Here is a 27440-nt window from a genome sequence, read left to right as displayed (position 1 = left end):
TGTGGACTTTGAACCTGCCTCTGAAGGCAATAGGGAGCCATGGGAGGGCTTGGACAGGTGAAGGTCATGGTCTGGCTGCTGCATGGAGGGCGGGAGAAGGTTGCTATTCAGGCAGAGTGGGGGCTGCCACAGCCAAGCGGGGGGAGGTGACCAGCTCTTCAGCAGTGGAAATGGCCAGAATAAAGGACAAGTGGAGTGACAGAAAGGGAGGCGCGATCATGCCATTGGTGATGTGCTGGAAGGTGGGGCCCAAGCTATCTCAGGGACTGGGGAGTAGCTTGTGAGGGAAGTGATAAGCTTTATTTGTCAGCTCCCAGGAGGAGGAGGCCAGTTGGAGGTTTCGGGGTGTCAGCAGTGAGGTGGACAGTGGGAAAGCATGCGGTGGGTGAGACTGCACCCCACAGGGGAGACAGTGCAGGAGGTAGAGCCTCAGATAAGGCCCTCAGGGGGAAGGAGAGGAGGTAGCACAGGCCCCAGGAGGCCAGGGCATGGAGCAGGGTCTGGAGGTCTGAGGCTTCAGCCCGCACATCCTGGCCTCCCCACCTCGGGCGGGAAGGGCCAGGGGCAGCCGGGGCCCCTGGTGTGGCTCACCCCACGACCCTGCCTGCAGACTTCCTCATGCACAAGCTAACAGCCTCTGACACGGGGAAGACCTGCCTGATGAAGGCCTTGTTAAACATCAACACCAAAACCAAGGAGATTGTGAGGATTCTGCTGGCTTTCGCCGAGGAGAACGACATCCTGGACCGGTTCGTCAATGCCGCCTACACCGAGGAGGCCTATGAAGGTATGCTGCCTATGAGGGGGCGCTGTGCGGACAGAGACTTCTGGGGTGGGGAGCCTCCCCGCTGTCCCGCAGGCCCGAGCACCAAGCAGCACCAAGCGCAGAGCACGCCTCAGCACCATGCAGCAGGCACTCCTCACTTCCATCCTTTGCTCTGCAGAGAGTTTGGAGCCCTGAGCACATGCCAGGCCCTGTTTTTTGGCACTGGGGTGCATGGGGAACGAGACAGATAGAGGCCACTGCTCAGAATAAAGTAACTAAAGGAAAATGTTATGATAAGAAAATACAAGATGGTCGTGTGATAGAGTGACTGGGGATGGGCAACGGCGAGTGGGCCAGCAGGGAGGTAACCTTCGAGCAGAGGCCAGGAGCAGGGCACGGGCAGAAGCCCGATATGGGGATGCCGGTGGCATATGGGGCAGCGGGCAGAAGGCCAGAGATGGTGCCAGACATCTGGGCAAGGCCAACACTCAGCAGTTGCTGGTATCACCATCATCATTCTTACTAACCGACTTATTGGGGTCTTGATTCTGTGGTTTCTCTCTTAAATGGACTAGAGAGGGGGCAGGAGACCAAACGTGGGATTGTATTTTCCTGTCCAGCAAATCTGTGCTGAATAATCATACGGGGCATCCTCATCCTCACTGGAGTTTTGGGACTCAGTAAGCATCCTGTTGGGCTCTAATGAGGTGCAAAAATGATGGGTTTGGGGAGATTGGGATGCTATCTTGCTGACATACCAGGGGGCATGAAACATTGCTCTTTGCAGGGGAACCGTTTAGCGTGAGCTCTCAACTTTTCTCATGGGAGAAAGTCATTTTAGTTTTTTTAAAATTTATTTAAACAGCAGACTTTCACAAGGGTTTTCATTATAGATGAGAAAAAGTAAAGGATTGTGAAAACTCAGCACTGTTGATTAGAAGAGAGGGAATCCAGGGAAGATGGCTATAAGTGAGTGCTGAACCGCACAGTGAGCTCCCTGGTAGCCAAAGTGGAGAGAAAAACTGGATGAGCTATGTATGACGTTCTCAGCCCATCATGAGGGAGTTGATAGTAGTCCTTAGCCAGGGAGGTTTAGGCCAGTGCATCAAGCTTGCCTGCCTTAATTCCTCTCCCTTTTCAGTCCCCTTTTTAAATTTAATTTAATTTAATTTAATTTAATTTAATTTTATTTTATTTTGTTTTATTTTTTTTATAAATTAATTTTTATTGGTGTTCAATTTACCAATATACAGAAAAACACCCAGTGCTCATCCCATCAAGTGTCTGCCTCAGTGCCCGTCACCCATTCCCCCCCACCCCCCGCCCTCCTCCCCTTCCACCACCCCTAGTTCATTTCCCAGAGTTAGGAGTCTTTATGTTCTGTCTCCCTGATATTTCCCACACATTTCTTTTCCCTTCCTTTATATTCCCTTTGACTATTATTTATATTCCCCAAATGAATGAGAACATACACTGTTTTTCCTTCTCTGATTGTTCAGTCCCCTTCTGAACCTCCTTTCTTCTTGTCCGTATACAGGGACTTAACACCCCTTTCTGGCAGCATGTTCCCCTTGAGGCCAGGGATGGAGCCTATCTTATCCATAGTGAATTCCCTGGGACTTGGGGTCACACATAAGAGGTCCTTAATAAAAGTTTTTTGAATGAGTGAATAAATGAGATTACTAGTAAGGATTTGCTGTCCTGACTGCAACTCTTTACTTTTCTCCCTTCTTAGTCTCCCCTTATCCCTTCCTTCTTTCATGACTTTGTCTTTTGCTAGTGGGCTTGTTGGGGGCTATGAGCACTTACTCTCTCTCAGCCTGGTGGGAGGAGCCATTTATTTGTCTTTCTAGAAACTAACCCCCCAGTCTTCCCTCTGATGGCACCTGCTGGTCCCTTCCTTTCAGTGTCCTGAGTGGGTGCTTCCTGCTGCCTGAGGCTGAGGGGCTCCAGTATCACCAGGGGAACATTTTCCTCATTTTGGGCATGTAACTCTGCTTTTCTGGGTCTCAGCTCCTCCGTCTGGCAGAGGCTAATGTTTCCTCCCTATGCTGCTAAGAGGATCCAAAAACAACTTTTAAAATATTATTTTTAGCACTTTATTAAAGGCTTCAGCAATCTGCCTTTTTATTTTTTTTTATTTTTTTATTTTTATTTTTTTTTTTTTTGAGAATCTGCCTTTTTAAAACCAATTTATTCAGTTAAAAATTTGTCATTAAAAAATTTTAAACATACATTTGCAATTAATATAATGAATTATACATCCATCATCAAGATTAAACATAACAATTTATTTTTAATTATATAAATAACACATGAATAGAGTTTCATTGTAAAACATTCCAATATTTTAATTAAGTTAAAAAAAAAACCCTTGCCTGTTTTCTTTCTTTGCTGCTTTTAAATTTTTTTATTTAAATTCAATTTGTTAACATATAGTATAACACTCTGCTCATCACATCATGTGCCTTCCCTTTGCCTGTTTTCCACTCTCCTCTCTGGAAATTATTATGGTATGTAGACTTTGAGGATTTTCCTAGGGCTTTTTATGCATGTATATATGTGTCCATAGTAATAGTTTCATTTATCCATGCACCTATTTAACATAGAATAGTATTTATCTGTTTTCATTGTTCTACAACTTGCCATTTTTTTAAAAAAAACTGTATACCTTAGATGCCTCCTCATCCCAGAATATGCAAGTATGCTTCTTTTCTACTTGCTTAGTCTGACTATGGCTATCCTGTAGCTAATTTCCCTATTCCCCTGTTGATAGTTGGATGTTTCCCAATTTTTCACTATGACAATATCCCAGTACACATTCTTGCCTGTGACCCTTTGCTCAGTGCACACATGTTTTAGGAAAATACTTTGAATTGTATTTTCCGGGTTCAAGGGCATGAACATTAAAATTCATAATAATGGTCAAAGTTGCTTCCAAAAGATGCTAATTTCTTCTCCCCAAAATACAAATTACTTATTCACTCATTCCCTCACCTTTCACTAATACTGGTAATTATTCCTTTTTGGTTTTGCTTTTTGTTTTTGCCTTTTGCCAATCTAGTCAGTGAAAAGTGGAGAAATGTTAACTTGTTAGATTCTGATTTTCTTGATCAACAGTGATTTCAAATATGTTTTGCTTTCTTTATTGGCCATAGGTATTTTCTTCTCTGTAAGGTGCTTGTTAATTTTTTCTCAGTTTTCTTTTAAGCTGCTTGTCTATTGATTTGTAAGGGGTCAGTATATCAGGAACTTTAAAAAAACTACTGTCTCAACCCTTCCCCATCACTTGCCTTTTAACTTTCTTTTGGAATACAGAAAGCTTTCTTTTCTTCTTCTTCTTCTTCTTCTTCTTCTTCTTCTTCTTCTTCTTCTTCTTCTTCTTCTTCTTCTTTTTTGTAAGCAAACATGTTGGTTTTATCTTTGTGGTTGTTTCTGCATTTTGAATTTTGCTTAAGAAGTTCTCCCCTACCAAAAGGCTAGTTATAAATGAATTTTCAGTTTTTAAATAAAATGCCTACTTCTTTAATCCACCAGGACTTTATTTTTGTGTATGGTGTGGCAGGAGCTCTTTGGAAAATGCTGTTTCTAGTGGGACATTCTGAGAACCTTCCCCTCCTCCAGCTTTCCGGTCCTTTCCATCTGGAGATTCCACAGGCTCCACCAACTAGGTCATTGTCCCTCCAGCCCCTTCCTGCTGCTTCTCCCCTGTTCTGTTCCTCCGCCATCGACGGGGCACCATTCTCCTGGCTCCTAAGCCAGTCATCCCCTCTCTCCCCTCCCCACAGGCCATTCTGAGGTCTTTCTCCTAAGCGCCTTTGGGCCTTACCATCTTTCCCCACTGGAGCGACAGTTCCAAGTCCGGGCTCATTCTAATGCATCCTCCAGTTTTGCATCCAGGGTGATCAGAAAATACACATGTCCAAAACCCAAAACCCTGGTCATGTCACTTGCCTGCTTCAGTGCCTTGTGACTTCCCATAGCACGGAGGAGGAAGTTCTGACCTCCTCGCCTGAATTATGAGGCCTCGGCCAGCCCCCGTAGCCTTTCTAAACTCCAGCGGTCTCAGCTTAGAGGCCGCTCTGGGAACCATCACCCTGGTCCCCTGAGGCTGTGTTAGGAGCTCCTGCCGTCTGGGTACCGCAGCCCTCGCGCCTCCCAGGACCACAGCTCCTAAATCCCAGTGAGACTGTGAGCCTCCCTGGGGAAGAAGCAGAGCTCCCCCGCGTGCCCGCCCTGGCCCGGGAGCCGGGAGCCGGGAGCTGGGAGCCGGGAGCGGGGAGCGGGGTGCGGGCGCGGAGCTGGGGGCGCGGGGCGCGGGGCGCGGGGCGCCGGGCAGGCAGCTAGCATTTCGCTGAGGCTCTGCGGAGCGTATGTAGGCGGGAGGGACAAGGGTCCAGAGCGGGTAGTCACCTGGGGCCCAGCCACTGAGCGCCCCCTCCACCTCCCCCCACCCCCGTTCGCAGGGCAGACGGCACTGAACATAGCCATCGAGCGGCGGCAGGGGGACCTCACTGCGCTGCTCATCGCCGCCGGCGCCGACGTCAATGCCCACGCCAGGGGGGTCTTCTTCAACCCCAAGTACCAGCACGAAGGCTTCTACTTCGGTGGGTGTCCCCCCCACCCCGCCTGCGGCAGGAGTCCGAGGCCCAGCCAGCCCCCGGACCGGGGTGGGGGGTGGGGAGACTGGGGGGTGGTGGAGAGGGGGCGCGCAAGGCCAGAGCCTTCTAACTGGGCCTCCAGGGCAGACCAGAGAGGCTGGAAGGATGGGGGAGCTGGTTCTGGGGTGTCAGCTGCCGGTCGGAGAGGGTGCACAGGCGGGCCCCTGAGCAGCCCTGGCCAGGGAGCAGCAGGCGACACAGCAGGGAGAAAGCCCCGTGTCACGGGGGAGGACAGAGCCTCTGGCGGGGAGAGGACTTGCCCAGGGCGGTTCGGAGCTGCCAGCTGGGCCTCTGCCCTGTGCCCCCCAGGACCACTAAAATGCGCTAACATGTAAGAGACCAAAATCCTCTGACTGACAAGCCAGGCAGTCCAAAAGCAGTAGGGGTCAGGATGCTCTGGGTGAAAAAAAGATGTGTAATTTAGAGACAGTGAAATTCCCCTTTTTAATGGACAGTTCTGTTCAGCTCCACAAAAGCACAGGCCTGTGCAACCACCGCCATGATTAGGACAGGGTATCAATAGTTCCATCACACCCGAAACTTGCCCCCACAACTTTGTCGACCCCTTTTCCCACTCCAGCCCTGGACTGACAGCCACTGACCTGTCTTCTCCTCTGGGTGGTTTTTTTAATCAGCAGGATCAGCTGGGTCCGAGCAGCCGTGAGGTCAGGGTCTTGTCCTGTCTGTCCAGGGTCTGGCATCAGCCCCTGTTGGAGCCAGTGTTTGGGAAATGTGACAGGTGGGCTGAAGAATGGGAACCCGAGGGAAATTGGAAGGGGAGCAGAAGGAGACCTGCTGTCCAGGCCTGGTTCCTTCCTAGGCTGGCTGTGTGACCACCGATGAGTCATCTGCCTTTTCTTTTCTTTTCTTTTCTTTTCTTTTCTTTTCTTTTCTTTTCTTTTCTTTTCTTCTTTTCTTTTCTTTTCTTTTCTTTTCTTTTCTTTTTTCTCTTCTTTTTTTTCTTTTCTTTTCTTTCTTTTCTCTTTTCTTTCTTTTCTTTTCTTTTTTTTCAGATTTTTATTTATTTATTCATGAGAGACACACAGAGAGAGAGAGAGGCAGAGACACAGGCAGAGGGAGAAGCAGGCTCCATACAGGGAGTCTGATGCGGGATTCGATCCTGGGTCTCCAGGATCATGCCCCAGGCTGGAGGCAGGCACTAAACTGCTGAGCCACCCGGGGATCCCTGCCTTATCTTTTCTTAACAAACATTTATTGATCACTTACTATATACACCAGGCACTGTTCTAGGTGTTGGAAATACATCAGTGAACAAAATGAAGACTCCCTACCCTCATGGGACTGAGGTAGACTAGAGGAAAAGTATCAGTAATAAACATAATAAATAAGGACACTATGTAACACAAGGCAATAAATAAGAACACTATGTAATAAACATAATAAATAAGAACACATGTGTAATATGTTAGAAAATGGTAAGTGCTATTGAAAAAATAAAAAATAAGCCAGGGGAAGAGGGAGTTCCAGGGTAGGAAGGAGGTAGATTTCAATTTCAAATAGTGCAGTTAGGGTGACTCATTGAAAAGGTGACATTTGAGCAAAGACTTGGAGGAGGTGTGGGGATGAACAAAGCAGACCCTGAGAAACAGCACTATAAACAGAGGGAACAGCTTTTGCAAAGGCCCTGAGGTCGGAAAATGCCTGGTATGTTCTAGGAAAAGGAAGGAGGCCACTGAGGCCAGAGAGGAGTGAGTGGGGGTAGGAGAGGAGATGGCGTCCAAGCATATAGGGCCTTGTGGGCATTTGTTGGCACCTGGGCTTTTAGTATGGTGAGGGGAGTCTTCTGTTTTAATAGGGTCAGTCTGGCTGCTGTGCTGGGGATACTGGTGCAGGGCCGGGGTGGTAGGAGGGAGACCAGTTAGGGGCTTATGGCAGTGATCCAGCTTTAGTTTCCCTGCTCTCCCCACACAAGGGGGACATGGGGAGAAGTACGGGGAGCCTCAGGGGTCAGTCCCACGGGGCATACAGGCTTCAGTCCTAGGGCTTGGGGACCCCGGGGGGTGGGCCAGGAGGGGACTGAGCTGCAGTGCTCCCCGGTCCCCAGGCGAGACTCCGCTGGCCCTGGCAGCGTGCACCAACCAGCCCGAGATCGTGCAGCTGCTGATGGAGAACGAGCAGACGGACATCACCTCGCAGGACTCGCGGGGAAACAACATCTTACACGCGCTGGTGACGGTGGCCGAGGACTTCAAGACACAGAACGACTTTGTTAAGCGCATGTACGACATGATCCTGCTGAGGAGCGGAACCTGGGAGCTGGAGACCATGCACAACAACGATGGGCTCACGCCGCTGCAGTTGGCTGCCAAGATGGGCAAGGCCGAGGTGGGGCCCGGGAGCTGGGGGAGGGCAGGGAGGCCCACTGCCACTCTGCTGGCTCTCGGGCCTTTCTGGGGACCCCACAGATTACATCTTGGCCTGGGTAGGGTCTCAACCTCAGGTCTGGAAGTGCTTCTATGACCTGAGGTGGGTTTGTTCTGAGTGGCCACTCAGAGAGGCAGCATGGAAGGGACCTCCCTCTGGGCTTCAGTGGCTAACACCCTGTGTTTCTGTCCCCTGCTCTGGAGTTCCCGGCTGGGGTCGGGGAGGGGGCGTTTTAAGGCCATGGTGACACAGTACCTCACTGTGGCTGAGGATTGTGGCTGAGGATTCCTGTGTGCTAGGCACCCAGGCCAGGGCTGTGCCTGACCCTTGGGCCTTTGGTCTCTCAGGAGGACAGGAGTCCCAGAATGGCTGCTCTGGACCCAGAGCAGGTGGCCCGAATCTGGAGAGACCCCTGTCTGGCTGTTGAGACTCAGCCAAGTCCCCAGCAGAGGGTGTGCTTGCTTGTGGCCCTTTGTGCTCTGTGGGGTGTGGCTAAGGAACCCAGGGCTTGACCTCTGCGAAGACATGACTGGGGGTGAGCTTCCATCTCTGTTGGTGCTGGAGTCACGGCTTGGTCTGAGATCAAGGTCAGGACTCAGGTGGGCCTGTAGACAAGGCTCAGAGAAGCTTGCTTTTTTAGCCTCCATGTGTCCAAGCCCTGGGAGGGGGCTGAAGCTGCTGGGAGGCTCTGGGAGGACTGGGTGGGTGCAGCGGCTGTTGAGCTGTCACAGCTGTGCCAGCCTGAGGGCAGCTGACAGGGAGGCGGGTACCCTGAGGGCCTTGGGTCCAGTCCCAGTGGTCAGGGCTGGGGCCCACAAGGGACCTTTTTATTCTCTTGTGGGGGAAGGAAGGGTTGGAGATTGGCTTTGACAGAGGAGGAATTGTGTGCCTTCCTACCCTGCACACCATCTCCAGTCACCCCTGGGGACACAGTTTGTGGGGGGCTTGGAGGAGAGTCAGATTAGGGTTGAGAGTGGAGCTTCCTACTAGCTGCTGTGGCATGTCCTCTGCCTGCATGGAGCATGGCCCCATGACCCTTTGATTCTCTAGAGGATAATGTGCTCCCCTGGGATCAGTCCTGGGGAAGTGACTCCTGCATTCTTGGCCCCTTCTCTTCTTTAGTCAGTGTTTTTTGCAAAACCTTTCTGGACGCTGTCCAAGTTGGCCACTATGCTGGGAGGGCAGGGTGCAGAGGTGCTGAAGACACAGATCCTGTTCCTTGGGGCTCTCCAAGGCTGAGGCTTAGGGTGGGGAGAACTGCCCTGTGTCTGGGAGCTCTCTGCCTGGATTCTGAGGACCAAGGATCCCATAGGAGATGAGATTGGAACACCACGGGGTTGTGGGAGATCGGGGCTCTGACACTGTTCTCCCCAACAGGATCCTCTTCCTGGGCCTTGGGTTGGTGCCCCAGGAAGCCCTGGCCCCAGTTTTGGAAAGCAGTGAGCTGGGGGGCAGTGGCTCTCTACCCTGCCTGCACTTTGGAACTGCCCAGGGAACTTTACAAAATACAGATATCTGGGTGCCCCCTGCAGAGATTTGGACTGAATTAGTGGGTGGTGTGGGGTTGCTGTGTGTCCCTTGGTGACTCTACTGTGTGGCAGGGCTTGAGGATCACTACCTGGAGAGGGGGTTTCTCAGGTATCTCTGCCTGGCTGGCATCTCATATCACTCCCTGTCTGGCCCACGGTGAGCCTCAGTTAGAATGGTCTTGACTGAGGCTGGGGTAGGGAAGCGGGAAAAACTTCTAGTATCTTCTCACATCCAGGTCAAACAAATTATTTCTCAAACCCGTCAGTTCCCAGCTTCTTCGCTCAATGGGGTCATCAACAAGTACAAGGGTCTAGGAGCTGGTTGTGTAGCTTTCCGTGTCCTGCCGAGGGCCTCCACACCTTTTGTCCCTTGTATTCTCAGTCCCTGGTGAATTGGGCAGAGCAGTGAGGTTCACACCCATTCTGCAGATGATGTGGAGCCCAGGGGTCACAGTGGAAGGCGCAGAGGTGGGACAGTCTTCCTGGGTGGGAGCATCTTCCCAACCCTGTTCTGTGGCTGTGGTTCTTCCTGTCCCCAGATCCTGAAGTATATCCTCAGTCGTGAGATCAAGGAGAAGCCACTCCGGAGCCTGTCCAGGAAGTTCACCGACTGGGCATATGGGCCAGTGTCATCCTCACTCTATGACCTCACCAATGTGGACACAACAACAGACAACTCAGTGCTGGAAATCATCGTCTACAACACCAACATTGATGTGGGTCCCTTGGGAGGGCTAAGCAAGAGCAGGGGATGAGGGGCTGGGCTTCAGGCGGGGGGCTTGGGGGCACTGGAAGGACCTGTGCCACTAGCTGGACATGTCTGTAGTCCTCCATTCCTTTGCCTCACTGGGCAGAGTCAATGCAGAAAGGGCAGGGCTAGAGCAGGTGCTGCGTTTACTTGTTCCCAGCTGGCCTTACACTGTACACTTTTGTGGTGGGGGTCTCCTGGCCCCAGAATCCTGGGCAGTGTGAGAGTGGGGGTGGGATGATTGGTCTTCTCCATCTCGTCTCTCCCCCTCTTCCTTAATGGTTCTATAATCTCCCCTTCCCCCAGGGAAAGGCACAGCTAGAGCAATCAGGGAGGCCTTCCTGGAGGAGGCAAGATGGAGGAAAATCAGTGAAGTGGGAGGGAAAGAGAGAGGATCAGCAGTGAGAGGTTTTCAGCTTTTGGGGGGAAGTGAGGCAGCAGATTGGATCTGCATCGTCCACATGTTACCAAGAGTCATGCTTACCGGAGCCTGCTTTGTCTGGGGTCTCCCTGGACCTTCACAGCAGCCTGGTTGGTAGGGCAGTTTGACTGATATCAGTTCTAGGGATGAGGGAACTGAGGCCCCAGGAGTGTTGGAGGACTTCCCGAGGTCACACAGTGAGGGGGCCGAGCTGGGGCCAGTGACGGCCCTTCCCTCTCATAGCCCATGCTCCCCGCTGAGCAGCAGGTCCTCCCGCTGGAGCCCAGCTCCCATAGGGTTTGACTGCTGCCTGGGGGCTTTGGGAATGAGCTCAGGGGCTGGAAGTTACCTTCCCAACACTTCCAGCCAAACCAGTCCGTGGGAGAGACTGCCCCTTCTGCCTGGTTGGTGCTGACTCAGAGCTGCCTCGGAATGAGGCGCCTTGAAGGTGCTGGTGGCTTTCTACCCCCAGAACCGGCACGAGATGCTGACCCTGGAGCCCCTGCACACGCTGCTGCATATGAAGTGGAAGAAGTTCGCCAAGTACATGTTCTTCTTGTCCTTCTGCTTGTATTTCTTCTACAACATCACCCTGACTCTAGTCTCCTATTACCGCCCCCGGGAGGAGGAGGTACGGGGCCCCTGGAGCGGGGGAGCGGGGGTCAGAGCTCCGGGAGCTTGGAATGAGCTGGGGGAGATGAAGAAACTGAGGCCCGGAATGACCAAAACGTTTGCACGGCATTCCCCAATTGTCACCCTTCACAGCTTCTAGGGAACTGAGTATGTTTCTAGTGCTTAGCTATTGTGAGGGAAGTCTGGAAGGTTGGGAGATCCAGGCTCCACCTAAGTCTCCAGCTGATTGGGCCACAGGAAATGAGAGGAGCCGGGGCGTCCCACCACTCTGGGCCTCAGTTTCCATTCATTACATGGGCACGGAGTTTTGGCTTTGAGCATCCTGTGAGTGGCTGGGTTCAGATGAACAAATGACACTGAGGAGTGAGGGGTTGTTGGCATGGGCAGTACTGTGTTCCTCACTATAGAGTCTTGGGTTCCACTGTGGGTGGGGACGGGCAGGGAGCTGCTGTTCTTTCTCTCACACTATACAGAGATTGGGCTCCGTGCTGGCTTCTGGCTCAACTAGAGGGTTTGCATGTGTATGTGCGTCATACCCCCAAAGCTGGCATTACCCCTGCCCGCCCTCTCATTCCCCATCTTGCACCCATCCATTCCTTCCCTTCTTCCCAGGCCCTCCCACACCCTTTGGCCCTGACACACAAGATGGGGTGGCTGCAACTGTTAGGAAGGATGTTCGTGCTCATCTGGGCCATGTGCATTTCTGTGAAAGAGGTGAGTGGGCCGCTAAGCCCTGGGGACTTGCTGCAAGGCAGGCAGGGAGATAACAGGCCTGCTTTGATCCACTCCCCTCTGCCTTAGGATGGAGGGCGGAGGGCTTTGGGGAGGCGCCGCCTTGCTTCCTTTCTAAGCTTTAGATTTCTTAGCTACAAAACGAGAATATATAAATCAGCAGGTCTGTCCTGCCTACTTTATCCCTCCACCCCTCATCCCTCTGTCCATCTATCAGCCATTTGTCTGCCTTCTCAGCCACTGTGACCCATCCTCCCGTCCCTCCATTCACCCATTCAATCACCTCTCTTGTTGACTCAGCCATGCATCTGAATGCCTAGCATTCTTCCTCACTGTCCTTCTATCCTTCATCCATTTTCCGTCCTTCCATCTGTCTCTCAGTCAATAGCTTATCAGTCAATCCATCCAACCAATGAATCAACAGGGATATTCTGAACACCTTCTGTATATGGAGCCCTGAGGGATGTGAGAGGGAGGGAGGAAGTTTATCCTCTTTGAACTCACAGTCTTGTAGGAAATTTTACACAAACACCTGGACTTTAAAATAGAGTACGAAAAGGGACCTGTGTGGGATTCAGACCAGCCCTCAGAGGAAGCGAGATGGCTTGTCTGGGGACAGGAGAAGGAAGGAAAGCTTGAAAGCAGAGATGGCATTTAGTTTGCGATGTGGGATTTGGCGTGAGGACATTGGAGAGGAAGTTCTTATAGGGTGAGCATGGGGGGCAACGTTAAAAAAGGCTCAGAGGTGGGAGAACTAAGCCATATAATTTTTTGTCTTTTTTTAAAACTAAAAATTTAATTCCAGTGTAGTTAACATACAGTGTTCTATTAGTTTCAGGTGTACAATATAGTGATTCAACAATTTTCTACATTACTCACTGCTCACCACAAGTGCCCTCCTTAAAATCCATCATCTAATTCCTCCATCCTCCCCACTCCTTCCCCTCTGGTCATCGTCAGTTTGTTCTCCATAGTTCAGAGTTCATTTCTTGTTTTGTGTCTTTTTCTTTTTTTTCCTCTTTGCTCCTTTGTTTTCTTAAGTTCCACATGTAACTGAAATCATACGGTATTTGTCTTTCTCTGACTGACTTATTTCACTTAGCATGATACTCTCTAGCTCCACCCATGTCATTGCAAATGGCAAAATTTTACTCTTTTTTTGTGGCTAATATTCCACTGTATATAGAGAGGACATCTTCTTTATCCATTCATCTATCAAGGACTCTTGGGCTGCTCCCATAGTTTTGGCTGTTGTAAATATGCTGCAGTAAACATAGGGTTGCATGTATCCCTTTGATTTAGTGTTTTTATATTGTTTGGGCAAATATCCAGTAGCTCAATCACTGGATGGCAGGGTAGTTCTGTTTTTAACTTTATGAGGAACCTCCACACTGTTTTCCACGCTGTACCAGTTTGCATTCCCACCAACAGTGCACAAGGGTTCCTTCCTCTCCATATCCTCCCCAGTACCTGTTGTTTCTTGTTTTTGGTTTTAGAAGCTAGGCCGTATTTGGGGAATAGCAGGGAATTGCGTGACTGTGCTGCTGCAGAGTCTTGGTGAGCATGAGGGGGAGAGTAAGAGATGTGAGAAGGTTTGGGGGTGTAGCCACTCCTAGCCTGGGGTTGCCTTTGCTCCCAAGCACAGGACCCTTCCATATCCCTCACCTAGGCTCTGGCTTGGCCTTCACACCCTCCCCCTCACTGAGTCCTGGTCCTGAGGAAACAGGGCCTTCCTCAGATCCTCCAGTGAGAGGCATGGAGAGGGTGCAGCTTTTCTTTCCTTCTTGGCCTCAGGGCATCGCGATCTTCCTGCTGAGACCCTCAGATCTGCAATCCATTCTCTCTGATGCCTGGTTTCACTTTGTCTTGTAAGTAGATCTGTCCCATTTGGTCACCACTGCACAGGCAGGGCTGAAGTCCTGCATGGTGGCTGCTGTGTTGTCTGGAACAGCCCTCCTCCCACATCACCATGTCCCAGTCATTCTGCCATTGTCTGATGGCGAGGGACCTCCTCTCACTTCTAGTAAAAGAAACCTGTATGTGCCTATGGAGAGGACTAGAAGACTCTGGCACACTGCCCACCATCAGGTCACAGTGATGACTGTCTCCACCCTGCCACAAAGCCCCAGGGGGCAGGTGGGGCAGAGAAGGCAGGAAGAGGAAAAGCCCCGCTGATTTCCTAATGAAGGGATAGCCCAGCCTGTTCCTCCTAGTTGTATGGGGTCTAGAGGTTGCCATCTTGGACTCCATCAGATCGGACTGGAAAGCGTTAGAAAAATCATCGAGTCTCATCTGTAGGCATAAAAACTGAAGCCCAGAGCAGGGAAGTGAGCGACTAACAGTCAGGCAGAGCCTCAGTGGTGTCGAAGCCATTCCCAGCCTCTGAGTCCTCCTCACCCTGTGCTAAAGCAGGGTTGGCTACCACAGGGCCCTAGCCAGAAAGCCCAGCTCAGCAGCCTCTCCGAATTAGGTCATGTGCAGCTGACATCAGAGGCTTACGTGACCCCTGTCTCTAAATGGATAGAGGCTGATTCAGCACTGCAGCCATGAGAACTGGGCAGGATTTGCAGGGTAGGATGAAGAATGTTGGTCTCTATAGCTCTGTAGATCCCACCAAAGTCCCTCTTCTGAGCATTTGGGAAGCTGGATCTACAGGACTTTAAATCTTGCCCCACTGTTTCCAGATACCTCGGTGTACCAGTAGGTACATTCCTTCTAGAGTCATGAACAGAATTCATCTCCATGGGCAAGTGGGGTGCCCAGTTACTGCAGTAAGTGGATGAAACAGGTGCAGCCCTGCCCCATGAGAGAAGCCACATGGGAGTCTCCCACCTTTGAGAAATTGTGATAATTCCAGAGAAGAATCCATTTATACAACCACTGGATTTAGTGCAGATGAAAGGTGCCAATCATTGTCCTGCTCTTCTGCTTCTTACATATTTTTTTAGTGATGAGGAAGGTAGATACATATTTCCTTATGTTAATCCAAACTGCATCGATTACCCAAACATTCGCTTTGCACTGCACAAGAGAAACAAGTTCGCCTGTGTCCTAACTTTAACTAGTTAGATATTTTATGATCATGGAGACTGTCTGAAGTTATAAGCCACAGAGCTTTTGATCTAGACGTCTGCATAACTGATGATGTAGCACTGTTTAGGAGTAGATTTTAATCCTGTTTGCTTGTTATATATTGAACTTTAAAGATTTTAATGGTAGTAAAATGTACATAACATGAAAGTTGCCATCTTAACCATTTTAAGTGTACAGTTCAATACTGGTAAATACATTCATATTGTTATGCAACCAGTCTCTGTTTAGCATATCTACCATTTAGCATATATTATAGTTTTAAAAAAGATTTTAAAAAGTAGGATGTGGGGGACTTTTGTTATGATTGTCTTTTAAGTATAGACATTGTCAGCCTTTGGCATTTTTGTTAAAACTGCAATCGTGTACTGTATCCTTAGTCTACGCAATGGTTCCCTGATCTATGCGGGGGATCAGAAATCACATGGGTAATTTAAAAAATATGGGCTTCTGGACCAGAATCTCCTTGAGTCCCAGGGGTCTGTATTTTTAGAAAGTCCGGGTGAGTTGCAGCCAGCCCACTGCAGGCTCTGACTCACACCTGGCAATGGCATCTGCGAGGCTGGATCTTAGACATAGTCCTGAGGGCCTGGGGCAGCCTCACCAGTCACTTGAGCATTACCCACCAGGGGGCTGGCACAGGGAAGGGGGCAACAGTTTATGGGAGGCTGGGATTTTAATGTCTACCCTGATGCTGAGGAGGAGTGAGTAAGGCCCTTGTCTCCTGTGTCTCCTGAACAGTTTTGTCCAGGCTGTGCTCGTGGTACTGTCTGTCTTCTTGTACTTGTTTGCCTACAAGGAGTACCTTGCCTGCCTTGTGCTGGCTATGGCCCTGGGCTGGGCAAACATGCTCTACTACACGCGGGGATTCCAGTCCATGGGCATGTACAGCGTCATGATCCAGAAGGTGCGTTGGAGGCTTCCGAGCATCACAGACATGCAGGCGCCACAGTGGGGGAACCCTCAGGAAATGGCCGTTTTTCAGATGGGGAAACAGGTCTGCAGAGCAAAAGAAGCTGGTCCTGTGGGCAAGCCTCTGCTCTTTCTCCCAAACAGCACTGTCCCCCTTTGCTCAGGCTTTAAGTGTCCAGACCTTAAAACGGCTGCAGTACCTGGGCTTGTTGGGCACGGAAGGAATACACTGTATGGAGAATTGGTCCTCACCCCCAGGCAGTGGTGTGCTGGTAACTAATTAACAGCCAGCTCTCTGAGAAAAATGCCTACACATGCACAGGTATTGTGTTTATGATAGGTTTTATTATGGAAAGGATGAGTAGTACATCATTAACAAATAATGAACTGTATAATGCTATTTATTATAAATTCCACATACCTAGTTGAATGTGGCAGAACAATTGGTTGATTTTTGCTGGACTCCTCTGTCGCTGATCTGTGGTTGCAAGTGACAGAGTGTTATTGCAACATCAGTGTGGTGGTTGTTTAGTTTAAAGAGTAAGATGAAAGTGAAGCAGTGCAGCCCTATGTGGGAACTTCCCTTGTTTGTCAACAATGGGAGCCACTTAGTTGCTGAATTGGATAAGTTTTCAAATATCCTAAGATTATTTCATTAATATTACTGTGTTATTCACGACACAATAGCTACAGATAGGACACATTTAAAAGTTTAATCTGCCTTAACATTTTCTCCATTACTGTCAAATCTAGATCTAGACTATCTGCAAAGTAATGAGTCTATGATTTGTCCCATTTACCAATTTCCATGGTGTAAATCCTTCCATGGTTGATTTCCAGCTACCACTATGGCATCGTTGAACACAGAGTCGGAAAGAGATGCACAGTAACTCATTACACAGTATGTACGCCATGGCTGCCAGAGATGTAGATAGCCCTAATAGCTTAGATAATTATAAAATGAGTGATGAGGTTTGAATATTTATTATCTTTGTTTTTAATATAATTTACTTAATTATAAGTTTATGTGATTTAATTTTTAATAATGGCTCTGTTTAACAACCAGCCTACAAAACTGATGAAAATGTAACCATCAGCTCTTATGAGCAGGCGTGAGCTGGTTCCAGCACATCACTGCCCCCAGGAAGTGTGAGGATTTTAGACATGAGACTCTCTGAAAAAATGTGCTCATGTATGGGCTGAATCATGAAGGACAGAGGCAGACTGTGTTCCAGGAGGGAGGAGGAAGCCTTCCCCCAGAAGGGAAGGCTTCTTGGAGGAGATGGGGCTCAGAGGTGACCTTTGGAGCCAGCAGGATTTGGCTAGGGGAAGGAGAATGGCTTGAGGGAAGGCATGGTGAGGGTGGGTGCTGGGTGAGGGTGGGAAGCAGTAAGGAGATCAGGATCTAGGGAATATGTGACCAAAGCTTACTCTTGAATCATGTTTCTCCCTTTATAGGTCATTTTGCATGATGTTCTGAAGTTCTTATTTGTATATATCGTGTTCTTACTTGGATTTGGAGTAGGTAATTGATTTATAAATAATAGGAACTTCCACATTTGTAAAGCACTTTATACAGATGTTAAAATGACAAAGCACACAGCAACCTCAGCAAGTTATGTCACCTACCAGTGGAGCATTTGCCATGCTTAGCATTTTCCAAGCATTGTCTTTTTACTTGTCTCAGTATCTCAACCAAGGGGGAGTCATCATCCCTGATCATAAGGTAATGGAGGCTTAGAACCAGACCTGTCACTCTTGTCTACCCACACTGTGTGGATGCCTCCCACGTCTACATCCAGCATCTTATGTGGCCCTCACAACCTGAGAGAGGCTTGGCAGGTGGTTTTGGCCCCATTTTATAGAAGGGAAGCTAAGAAGTTTGCAGAAATGTAACTGATGGTCTTTGAAAAATAGGAGTAAACTAATGCACTGAGGTAAGCTCCTTTGGCTCCCCCACATCATGTTATTTGCAGTTTGCTTCAGATATATCTGTGGGAGCCTCTGCTCTCCTGGACTGGGGATGGGGAGCCCCCTCTTAAAGTCTCTTCATTTGTACAACCTGATTTTATTTCTAACTTCTACATAGAGAGGTATCATTGTATTTTCCCATGCCAGTTCTCCCCCATGCCCCTATGCCACCACTACCCACCCCCCTCATGATCATTGGCATTTGAAACTAGGCAGCATTCCCATCTTCTGGTTTTTGCTGGGCTACGGTGTGCTTATTTATTTTCTCCTTCACTAGCTTGTTTATTTATTCACCCATTTACTCACTGATTAATTTGACCATCCATCCATCTATCCATTTAACAATGAGCCACTGCTATGGCATGTTGGAAGGAAGAGAAGAAAAGGGCCCAGGTTTTGGCCAGGGAATCTCCCTACAGAGCATGAACAAGAGACTCAGGACCTTATGATTTTGGAGGAGATGACCCAGGCTACAGGAAGTTGGGAACCCAAAGCCCGGTTGGAGAACTAGGGACACATGTAGATTATAGCTGGCAACTCTGCAAGGCTGTGAGTCATCAAGGGCTGAATGGCAGGGTAGAGGAGGGAGAGAAGAGAGTGGGCTTCATTAGGCAGGAAGGGCTTTCTGCAGGAGATCAAGGCAGAGGACCCGCATGGTAAAGCTTCCAGGAAGCTGAGGCTAGAGGCAAAATCTAAATGACCAGAGAGGATGAGGCAGTAAGCTTGCAGTGTGTATGTGTGTGTGTGTGTGGGGGGGGGGGCATGTGTGTATGTGCAAGTATGCATGAGTTTATTGGGTAATTAGCCAGGCACAGTGCCAGAGGAGAAACCCTATTGTGTCCTCCCAGCCCTAGCCTCGCTGATCGAGAAGTGTCCCAGTGACAACAAGGACTGCAGCTCCTATGGCAGCTTCAGTGATGCGGTGCTGGAACTCTTTAAGCTCACCATAGGCCTGGGTGACCTGAACATACAGCAGAACTCCAAGTACCCCATCCTCTTTCTGTTCCTGCTCATCACCTATGTCATCCTTACCTTTGTCCTCCTCCTCAACATGCTCATTGCCCTGATGGGAGAAACAGTGGAGAATGTCTCCAAGGAGAGTGAGCGCATCTGGCGTCTACAGGTGAGCCTGGCAGAGACTCCGGCATGGGGGTCTTCACAGGGACTCAGTTCAGCACATGGTATTGACAACTGTCTGTGCCAGTGGATCTGCGGCGGGGCCTGGGAATCTGCACAAGCTCTGCGTGGTTGGCCAGGTTCTGGGAAACTCTGTCTAGGTTCCTTAAGTATAAGGTCTAGGCAATGTGACTGGACAACAGCACATGTGAGACAAACTCAGGCATATGGGCATGCTCTGCTCAGTCAATGGTGTGATATGTGGATGTTGAAATACGACTTGCATATAGATTGCATTAAGAGGAGTATAGGGTATAGGGCAATGGAGATGACCATTCTGCACTCCTCAGTCCTGGCTTACATGCTGGGGGCTTTACACACTGAGGACACTAACCCACAGGATGGTCCAGAGCTGGTTTCCAGGCCTGGGAGAGGACTGGAAACTGTGTCTCAATAAATGGTATTGGGACTAGGGTTGAAGAAGGTGAGAGTTTCTCCAGATATCTGCAGAGCTACTTGTGAAGGAACAGCTTCCTTCTGTGGCCCCAGAAGGTAGAACTGAGGTGTATGCGGCAAGAACAGGGAGAAAAGCTTTGATTTGACACAAGGAAGTTTCCAATGATTATGGCCTTCTTAATGGGTTTGTTGATTGCATTCAGAAGAGACTTGACAAATTATCGACAGCAAACCTGCTGAGGTCATTCCAAGCCTGGCACGCGGGTGGAACTATGTCATGTCTGCACCTTTCTTCACCGTAGGATCCCAGGATCCTAATATTTTCAGTTAGGAAGCTCCTGGACTCCCAGAAACATTGTTTATGTTGTATGGTTTCTTTTAAAAGATTTTATTTATCTATTTATTTGAGAGATTGAGCACAGTAGTGGGGGGAGGGGCAGAGGGAGAAGCAGGATCCCCACTGAGCAGAGACCCCAACATGAGGCTCCATCCCAGGACCCCAGGATCATGACCTGAGCCCAAGGCAGACGCTTAACCCACTGAGCCACCGAGGCCGCCTGTATGTTGTGTTTAAAGCAATTAATACCTTTCCCAAACTTCCTGGTTTTCATTTTGAATTCTGTGGAATAGCTGAACCCTCAGGATCTATGCATTAAGCATCCAGTGGAGGTGGAGCTGGCGGTTTGGTGGCAGGTGTGCATGTATGTGTGTGTGTGTGTGTGTACGGGGGTGGGGTGGGGTGGCTGCCTGCACATTCACACGGAGCTGTGTTCCTGGGCTGGCTCCACATTGATGTGCCTAATTAGGCCTATTTATGTCCCCAGAGAGCCAGGACGATTTTGGAGTTTGAGAAGATGTTACCAGAATGGCTGCGGAGCAGATTCCGGATGGGAGAGCTGTGTAAAGTAGCAGAGGAAGATTTCCGGCTGTGTTTGCGGTAACAAAGGGGGGGGGGCCCTTGGGGGCGGTCTTTGGGTGGGGAAAGGGAGATGAGTCAGTGGGTGTCAGAGAAACAGTGCTGCCACTTGCTTCCCAATCCACGGTGACCGTGGGTTCTGGCCTCCTCAGGACATGGAATTTGTTCCTGCGGGGTCGCTGGCGCTGGGACACGCTTCTCAAGCTCCGAAGGCAGAGGGAAGGAGACTGTTGGCAGCATTCGCTTCTCTGCCCCTGGCCAATGCCCGCAGGGCCTCCCCTCATCCAGCATCTGCTTTAGGAAAGATTTGCTGGCCTGGCACTTCTTGTCCTTCTCTGTACCCTGTGTGGGTTTGTGTGACACCAGGGGACCTGAGGCGTGTTTTGTCACTGTCAAATGGAAAGTGAGACAGTGACTTTGGACAGATATCAAGCTTTTTGGCTTTTGAAAAGTACTTGCCAATGCCATGACCGACTTTTCTGATGAGTCTACCTCTCCCTCCCCTGTCTGGCTGCCTGACCTTACAGACTGCCCTCTGCTTGTAACCTTACCATGCTCACCACCATTCCCAGCTATATAACCCTTACCCAAGCAATATCTCTCATGTCCACACCCTCGTCCTAGAGATGTTCCCTGAATGTGAACTTCAGCCAAACCATTGCCTCCAGTTGCAATCTAGAGCCTTAGACCCTGCTTATTCTTATTGGGGTTTGAACCCTAACCACTTTCTCCAAGTACAACCCTAACCCTTAACTCTAAACTTCTAAACTTCTTCAAGTTTAGTCCTCACACCATCATATCTCAGCCTGGGCCATCTCCCCTCCTTCCCAGGGACTGCCTCTCACCAGTAAGGCACAGCTGTTGCTGTCTGAAGATGTCCCTTTGACAGTGTCTGGGCCCCACACACTGGGAGGGGGACTGACCCCTAGAGGTATGGGAAAATGGAGACTTGCCTGGGTTTCAAACTCTAAAAATCTGACATGACCATATGAGGCCAGGGTCCCAGATCCCCAGGATGGACAGAGGGGAGCTGTCTGGAACACCCTAAATGCTATGTTTGCATATAATGAGGTACAACTGAAAAGTAGTGAGAATGATTATTACACTTGCAGGATCAATGAGGTGAAGTGGACTGAATGGAAAACGCATGTCTCCTTCCTCAATGAAGACCCAGGGCCTGGGCGACGAACAGGTACTATTGCTGTCAGGAAGTCTGATGGCCACGCCTGTCTGGCCATGTGACCTTGGGCAAATTGTGTCTGAGGGCCCTGATTTTCCCCATCTGCAAAATGGGACGGCTGAATTAAATGGGTTCTCAGGTTCTTTTCAGCTGTGACATTGTACAACCCTAGCTGGAATAATTTTAAAAATTGGGTGGTGAAAAAGAATTAGGTGGTACACTGGAAATGGAAGCCCTCATTGCAGAGCATTGCTTTTCTAAAATAGTGGTTTTGGTGTTTTTTGGTGTTTGGTATTTTTAAGCAGATTTCAACAAAATCCAAGATTCTTCCAGGAGCAACAGCAAAACCACCCTCAATGCATTTGATGAAATAGATGAATTTCCGGAAACTTCAGTGTAGAAGCAGAATCCAGAGCTGGTGTGAGCACAGGCCGTCTGATGCTGCAGGCTGGGTCCTGGGTCTTGGGTCCTGGGTCCTTGGTCCTGGGTCTGCGCTGAGGCCTACAGAGCCATGGTGCCTTCGCTGAGTGCCCAGAAACGGAAAGCACCTTTACACTGAGTGCGTGGCCGAACTGAGAGGCTGTCGATCTGTCTGAGTGGGAAACATCTTGGATTTTTTTTTCTTTACTCGGCAAAGGATTTGTGCAAACACATAGCAGGCAGCCCTGAGCCTGGGAGGACTCCCTGAAGTCCAGGGTGAGGCCACTGGGCTCAGCAACTACAGGCCAGCTTGGCTTGGAGAGAGGGGTGGTAGGGAAGGGGCAGAGAGGCCTGGGGAACAGAATTTCCTTCCTGACAACATCTGCTTGATGGGTGGGGCCCACACATTCCAATGTCTCCCTTCCTGTGACTGGGTCTCCTGAATTTAAGAGATTCTTGATCCCATCCCAGAACAAACAGGGTGCTGAACTCAGTCGGATGTCCTAGGGGAGGAGAGGACTGAACTATGGGACTGCCCTTCCCAACCCTTCAGGGAACAGGAAACTACCCTTGGAATGGGTGCTTTGGCATCCCAAGGCTCCAACTGTCTCAAACCAAGAGACGTTTTTAGTAGACTAATTAACACAGGGTTTTTATTTTCAATAGAGAAAAGACATTTCAGTTTTGGAGGAAAGTTACTTCAGATGAAGTATGTCATTTTAAAAGCTGAGAAACAGATTTGGGGATTTGGGGCTGCATATAAGTATTATATACTTGGCCTTGAGGTGGCCAGAGCAGGGACAAAAAGCTTTTCTTTACACACAAAAAAGTCCATAGGAGATGTGACAGGCAGGGTCTGTGTGGGCCATTGTGACCTGGGTGGAAGAGCTTGGCTCTTGTCCTTGTTCTGGCCCTGTCATCACACATGCCTCCCAGCTGGGAGTGGGGCTTCGTCTGACACAGAAATAGCAGCTGCTCTGTTTATATGGTCTTAAATCTCAGAGGTTACTATTCTACGTCAGTATTTCTCATTGGAGGAATTTAACAAACTACCTGAAATGCTCTGGTATTAAATATTTTTGTTAACTGTGAATTTTGAGGCTGAGGGGAAGGAGTGTGAGAAAGGAGTGTTTGCCAAGACATAGGGCTGCTTTTTAGAGCCTCCTCCTCTGATTTCCTCCCCCTGAAATTACACAGAGTCAGTCTGGAACAGAGGTCAAGTGGGGATGGAAGACTTCTGGGTCACTGGCACCTAAACAACCATAAAATCCCCTCTGCATTAGGTATCTGGTAAAAGGATTCATGTGGGAATTTTGTTTGATAGACCTATGCATGTGAAAATGGATGACAAGTCTGTCCCTCATGAAGACTACCGTTCACATGATAGTAAAACACCACAGCTACCACGTGGTCTTGGAGGCATTGGAATGGGACTTGGTCCAGGTGGACAGCCTATTAGTGCCAGCCAGTTGAACATAGGTGGTGTTATGGGAAATTTAGGTCCAAGTGGTATGGGAATGGATGGTCCAGGTTTTGGAGGAATGAATAGAATTGGAGGAGGAATTGGGTTTGGTGGTCTGGAAGCAATGAATAGCATGGGAGGATTTGGAGGAGTTGGCCGAATGGGAGGTGGTGGCATGGGTGGCATGAACAGTGTGACTGGAGGAATGGGGATGGGACTGGACCGGATGAGCTCCAGCTTTGATAGAATGGGACCAGGTATAGGAGCTATACTGGAAAGGAGCATCGATATGGATCGAGGATTCCTATCTGGTCCAATGGGAAGCGGAATAAGAGACAGAATAGGCTCCAAAGGCAACCAGATATTTGTCAGAAATCTGCCTTTTGACTTGACTTGGCAGAAACTAAAAGAGAAATTCAGTCAGTGTGGTCATGTAATGTTTGCAGAAATAAAAATGGAGAATGGAAAGTCAAAAGGTTGTGGAACGGTCAGATTTGACTCCCCAGAATCAGCTGAAAAAGCCTGCAGAATAATGAATGGCATAAAAATCAGTGGCAGAGAAATTGATGTTAGCCTGGATCGTAATGCATAATTTCAAACTACGGTTGGAACATTCTTACATCTGTTTTGCTGAATCTCCTAGTAAAAAGTCATTTTTTAGTAAAAAAAAAAAAAAAAAAAAAAAAAAGAGGTGGAATTATAAAGATATTAACCATGAATTTTAATTTTAAAGGGCATAAAACTAAATTTAGCCTTTAGACAACTTGGCAGTTGGCTAGTGAATCTGCCATGAGGCAAACTGAGGAGTGCTGGCCAAACAGTCCACTCTGGGCTGCTCTGTGTGCCAACTTCTCTGGGTGAGTGGCCGCTTGGCCTTTGTGCCCCTTGGGGGCCGGGGCTGGGAGAGGTGAGGTGGGTCAAGGATGAGCCTGAGACCCACACAGTCCGTGGCAGCCTCTGCACTCTCAGCTGAAGCCAACCAGGGCTCTAAGCCATGGTGCTCAGATCAAGCTCTGGTTGTGAGCAGGGGTAGCAGGGACTAGGCATGTTCTCTGGAAAGGGAAGATTGGGGGAGGAGGATCGTCATGGAGGCAGGAGGAGCACATGGGTGGGAATGGTGCCAAGGAAATTTCAAGGACAAAGATTTTGGTTCCATTCAGTCTAGCAACTGCTCCAGATATTGAGGATGTTTAAGTAGAATTTATTAGGGATGTTGTTAAAGATTACAATCAGATGGATGGACTTTGAGATCCTTCTAGCCTGGAGATCAGCCTCCTGTATCTGGAGTTCCCTACTTGTACACCTCCAAAGCAAATGTCCTGGTCTGAAGGGCAGCCATTTGGATCCATGGTGCCATGGTCTGGGAATTCAGAATTGTTTTGATTTGGATAATAATGGGTAAAGTCACACAGCTCTCCATTTCTGACTTGAATACAAGCTAGGGCAGGGGGGTGAGGCAGATGGAAATTAATAATGGGATCTTGGTCTTCTCACACATCTGGAGAGCTGTTCTCTGTGAGTCTGGATGGAATATGTTGGCAGGGACATTTTTTGTACCATATTCATCTCTCAAAGGGTTTTGGCCTAGATTATCTGGGCCTTGGTAGGTTTACCAAGGCAAAAGGAAGCAATGAGTCAAAGATCATTGGTTTGAAAAATCAGTTCCCTTATTTTATACCTGGAAACTAAAGCCCAGAAAGGAAAATGGATTTGTTTAAAACCATGCAGGAAGTCACATCAGAGCTGTGGAAGCTGCAGTGTTCTGACTCCTGGGCCACAGGTATCTCCCAGCACCATTTGTTTTTATAGCACATTCAGGAAATTTGAACCCCACTCTGTGCTTGCCACACATGTTATGTCAGGCGGCTAAGGCTTTTTGCTCAGATGATTCATGTTGGCAGTTTCCATTGTCCCAGTGAGCCCTATGACAGATTTGAAATTCAATTGTGCACATAGCTGTGTACATACCACACACATACACACACACTACACTGAATCCACGGTCATATCGGGACATCTTAAAACTTCATGATTTATATTTCAGTAATTTAAGGGGTGGGCATTTCCCAAGGATAGGATCTCCCATGCTCAGATAATGGCTGTGGCTGAGAATTTTCCTTTGGCTACACTGCCTTAGAAGGATCTATTATTCTGACATTATGTGATGTATGTTTAGAATAAACATGGTGCTTGCCTTCCTCACTGGGATGTAGCAGAAAGTGGACAAGGTTGTACTGTGAAGTATTAAGCTCCTAGAAGGCTCCTGCCTAAGAGAGTCCAGTATTACTAAAGTCCCTTTCCTTCCCCGAGGCCTGCTTGAACTGTGTCTTCTTGCTCCGGGCGGGGCCTGGGTCTATGGGCCGTTATCCCGGCCTATAAGCCATACTTGAGTTTTGCATTGATTTACATGTTTATACTGTGATCTTGATCCCAAACATAGACTTGTCACCTCTTCTCATTGAATGTGCCTGATCATTGTAAATTTTAATTCACATACTTGTTCTCAGTGTTGTGTGTGTGTGAAACTCTGTGTTTAATTAACAAGTCGCAAATAGAGTAAGAACATTTTAGCACCTTTGAAGAAGTGCTTTTATGATTTCTAATAAATATTTATTTTGCCTTGTTATGATCATAGTTTATCCTTGTCTTAGGTATGCCACCATGAAGACCAAGGGGTGGTCTGTAAAGATCTAGGAATCCTAGAGTGTTGCTTACTCTAAGGCTAATGGGAAGCCCACTTTTTGGACCTGAAATAGTATTATCGGTCCTAGGACAGAGTCAGCACATTGAGACATTTAGGTCACCTTTGTATAGTGTTTACATCTGACAGTGCATTGATGGCCAGTACCCCATTTGAACCACTCAACAATTCCAGAACCAGTTTGGGTCAAAGGAGACTAAGGGAGTTGAAATGAGATGCCCAAGGAATCAGCCAGAAAGTGTTAGCAGTTCAGGCCACATGACCCCCAAGCAGTGCTCTATCCATCATGTCCTGCTGGCTATCAACTTATTTTGTGTAGATATAAAATCATGGCTCCTCTCGGTGTCCATCAAAAGATGAATGGATAAAGAAGATGTGGTCTATGTGTACAATGGAATATTACTCAGCCATTAGAAACGACAAATACCCACCTTTTTGCTTCAACGTGGATGGATCTGGAGGGATTATGCTGAGTGAAATAAGTCAATCGGAAAAGGACAAACATTACATGGTCTCATTCATTTGGGGAATATAAACATTAGTTAAAGGGAATAAAGGGAAAGGAGAGAAAATGAGTGAAAATATCAGTGAGGGTGACAAAACATGAGAGACACCTAACTGGGAAATGAACAAGGGGTAGTGGTAGGGGAGGTGTGCAGAGGGTTGGGGTGACTGGGTGATGGGCACTGAGGGGGGCACTTGGTGGATGAGCACTGGGTGTTATGCTATATGCTGGCAAATTGAACTCCAATAAAAAAAAATAAAAAGTAAAAAAATAAAGTAAAAAGTATGATTTGAAAGAAAAAATAAAATAAAATAAAATAAAATAAAATAAAATAAAATAAATAAAATAAAATCATGGCTCCCTGTGGAGACCAGAAAATATAAATCCTTTCTGTCCACTTCACAGGATCTTTGTCAGGAAGCAATGATAATACTATCATTACTGGCCAACTCATACATATATGCATTTTTAAAATTCTTTTGAGCTATTTCATAAGGATGGCAGTTTTTAACTTGATTGCCAAGACACTGCTGTGTCATGATGGGTTGCAGAACTCGCAAACAATTTATTAATGAGTGATTTGCTGCATTTGGTGAATTATTTACTTAATTCAAAAGACTCCTAGAGTAACATCCTTCACTGGGATGTGTCTTCTTGAGTGACAAAGAAATGGGAATTGTACATAATGTACATCCTAGCTCAAATAAGTTTCCATTTATAATCTAGGAATGTGCTATCCATGAGAACATTCTGGGTGGACCAATAGTAAAAGGATAGAAACCTCTGTCATAAGATATATTATGGGAGTGGGATGCCGAGGTCAATGGGTAGGAACA

The 27440-nt window shown here is 48.3% G+C and overlaps 1 protein-coding gene across 1 annotated transcript in view; it reads left to right on the top strand.

Moving 5' to 3' along the window:
• The window catches only part of TRPV3 (transient receptor potential cation channel subfamily V member 3), a 33958-nt gene extending 8066 nt beyond the window's left edge, over window positions 1-25892 (top strand). The window contains exons 5-17 of the mRNA XM_025987953.2: window positions 611-787; window positions 5233-5373; window positions 7493-7773; window positions 9881-10057; window positions 10983-11141; window positions 11756-11857; window positions 13670-13743; window positions 15707-15872; window positions 17336-17402; window positions 18697-18971; window positions 20245-20357; window positions 21449-21528; window positions 21822-25892. Coding sequence (XP_025843738.2) covers window positions 611-787; window positions 5233-5373; window positions 7493-7773; window positions 9881-10057; window positions 10983-11141; window positions 11756-11857; window positions 13670-13743; window positions 15707-15872; window positions 17336-17402; window positions 18697-18971; window positions 20245-20357; window positions 21449-21528; window positions 21822-21916 — 1907 coding nt within the window. The 3' untranslated portion in view covers window positions 21917-25892. The remainder of the gene's footprint in view (window positions 1-610; window positions 788-5232; window positions 5374-7492; window positions 7774-9880; window positions 10058-10982; window positions 11142-11755; window positions 11858-13669; window positions 13744-15706; window positions 15873-17335; window positions 17403-18696; window positions 18972-20244; window positions 20358-21448; window positions 21529-21821) is intronic.
• Window positions 25893-27440: the final 1548 nt, after the last annotated feature.

Source organism: Vulpes vulpes, chromosome 2 (genome assembly GCF_048418805.1).
Source record: "Vulpes vulpes isolate BD-2025 chromosome 2, VulVul3, whole genome shotgun sequence".
NCBI lineage: Eukaryota > Metazoa > Chordata > Mammalia > Carnivora > Canidae > Vulpes > Vulpes vulpes.
The sequence above is the reverse complement of the archived record's forward strand: the minus strand, read 5'-3'. Positions and strand labels throughout refer to the sequence as shown.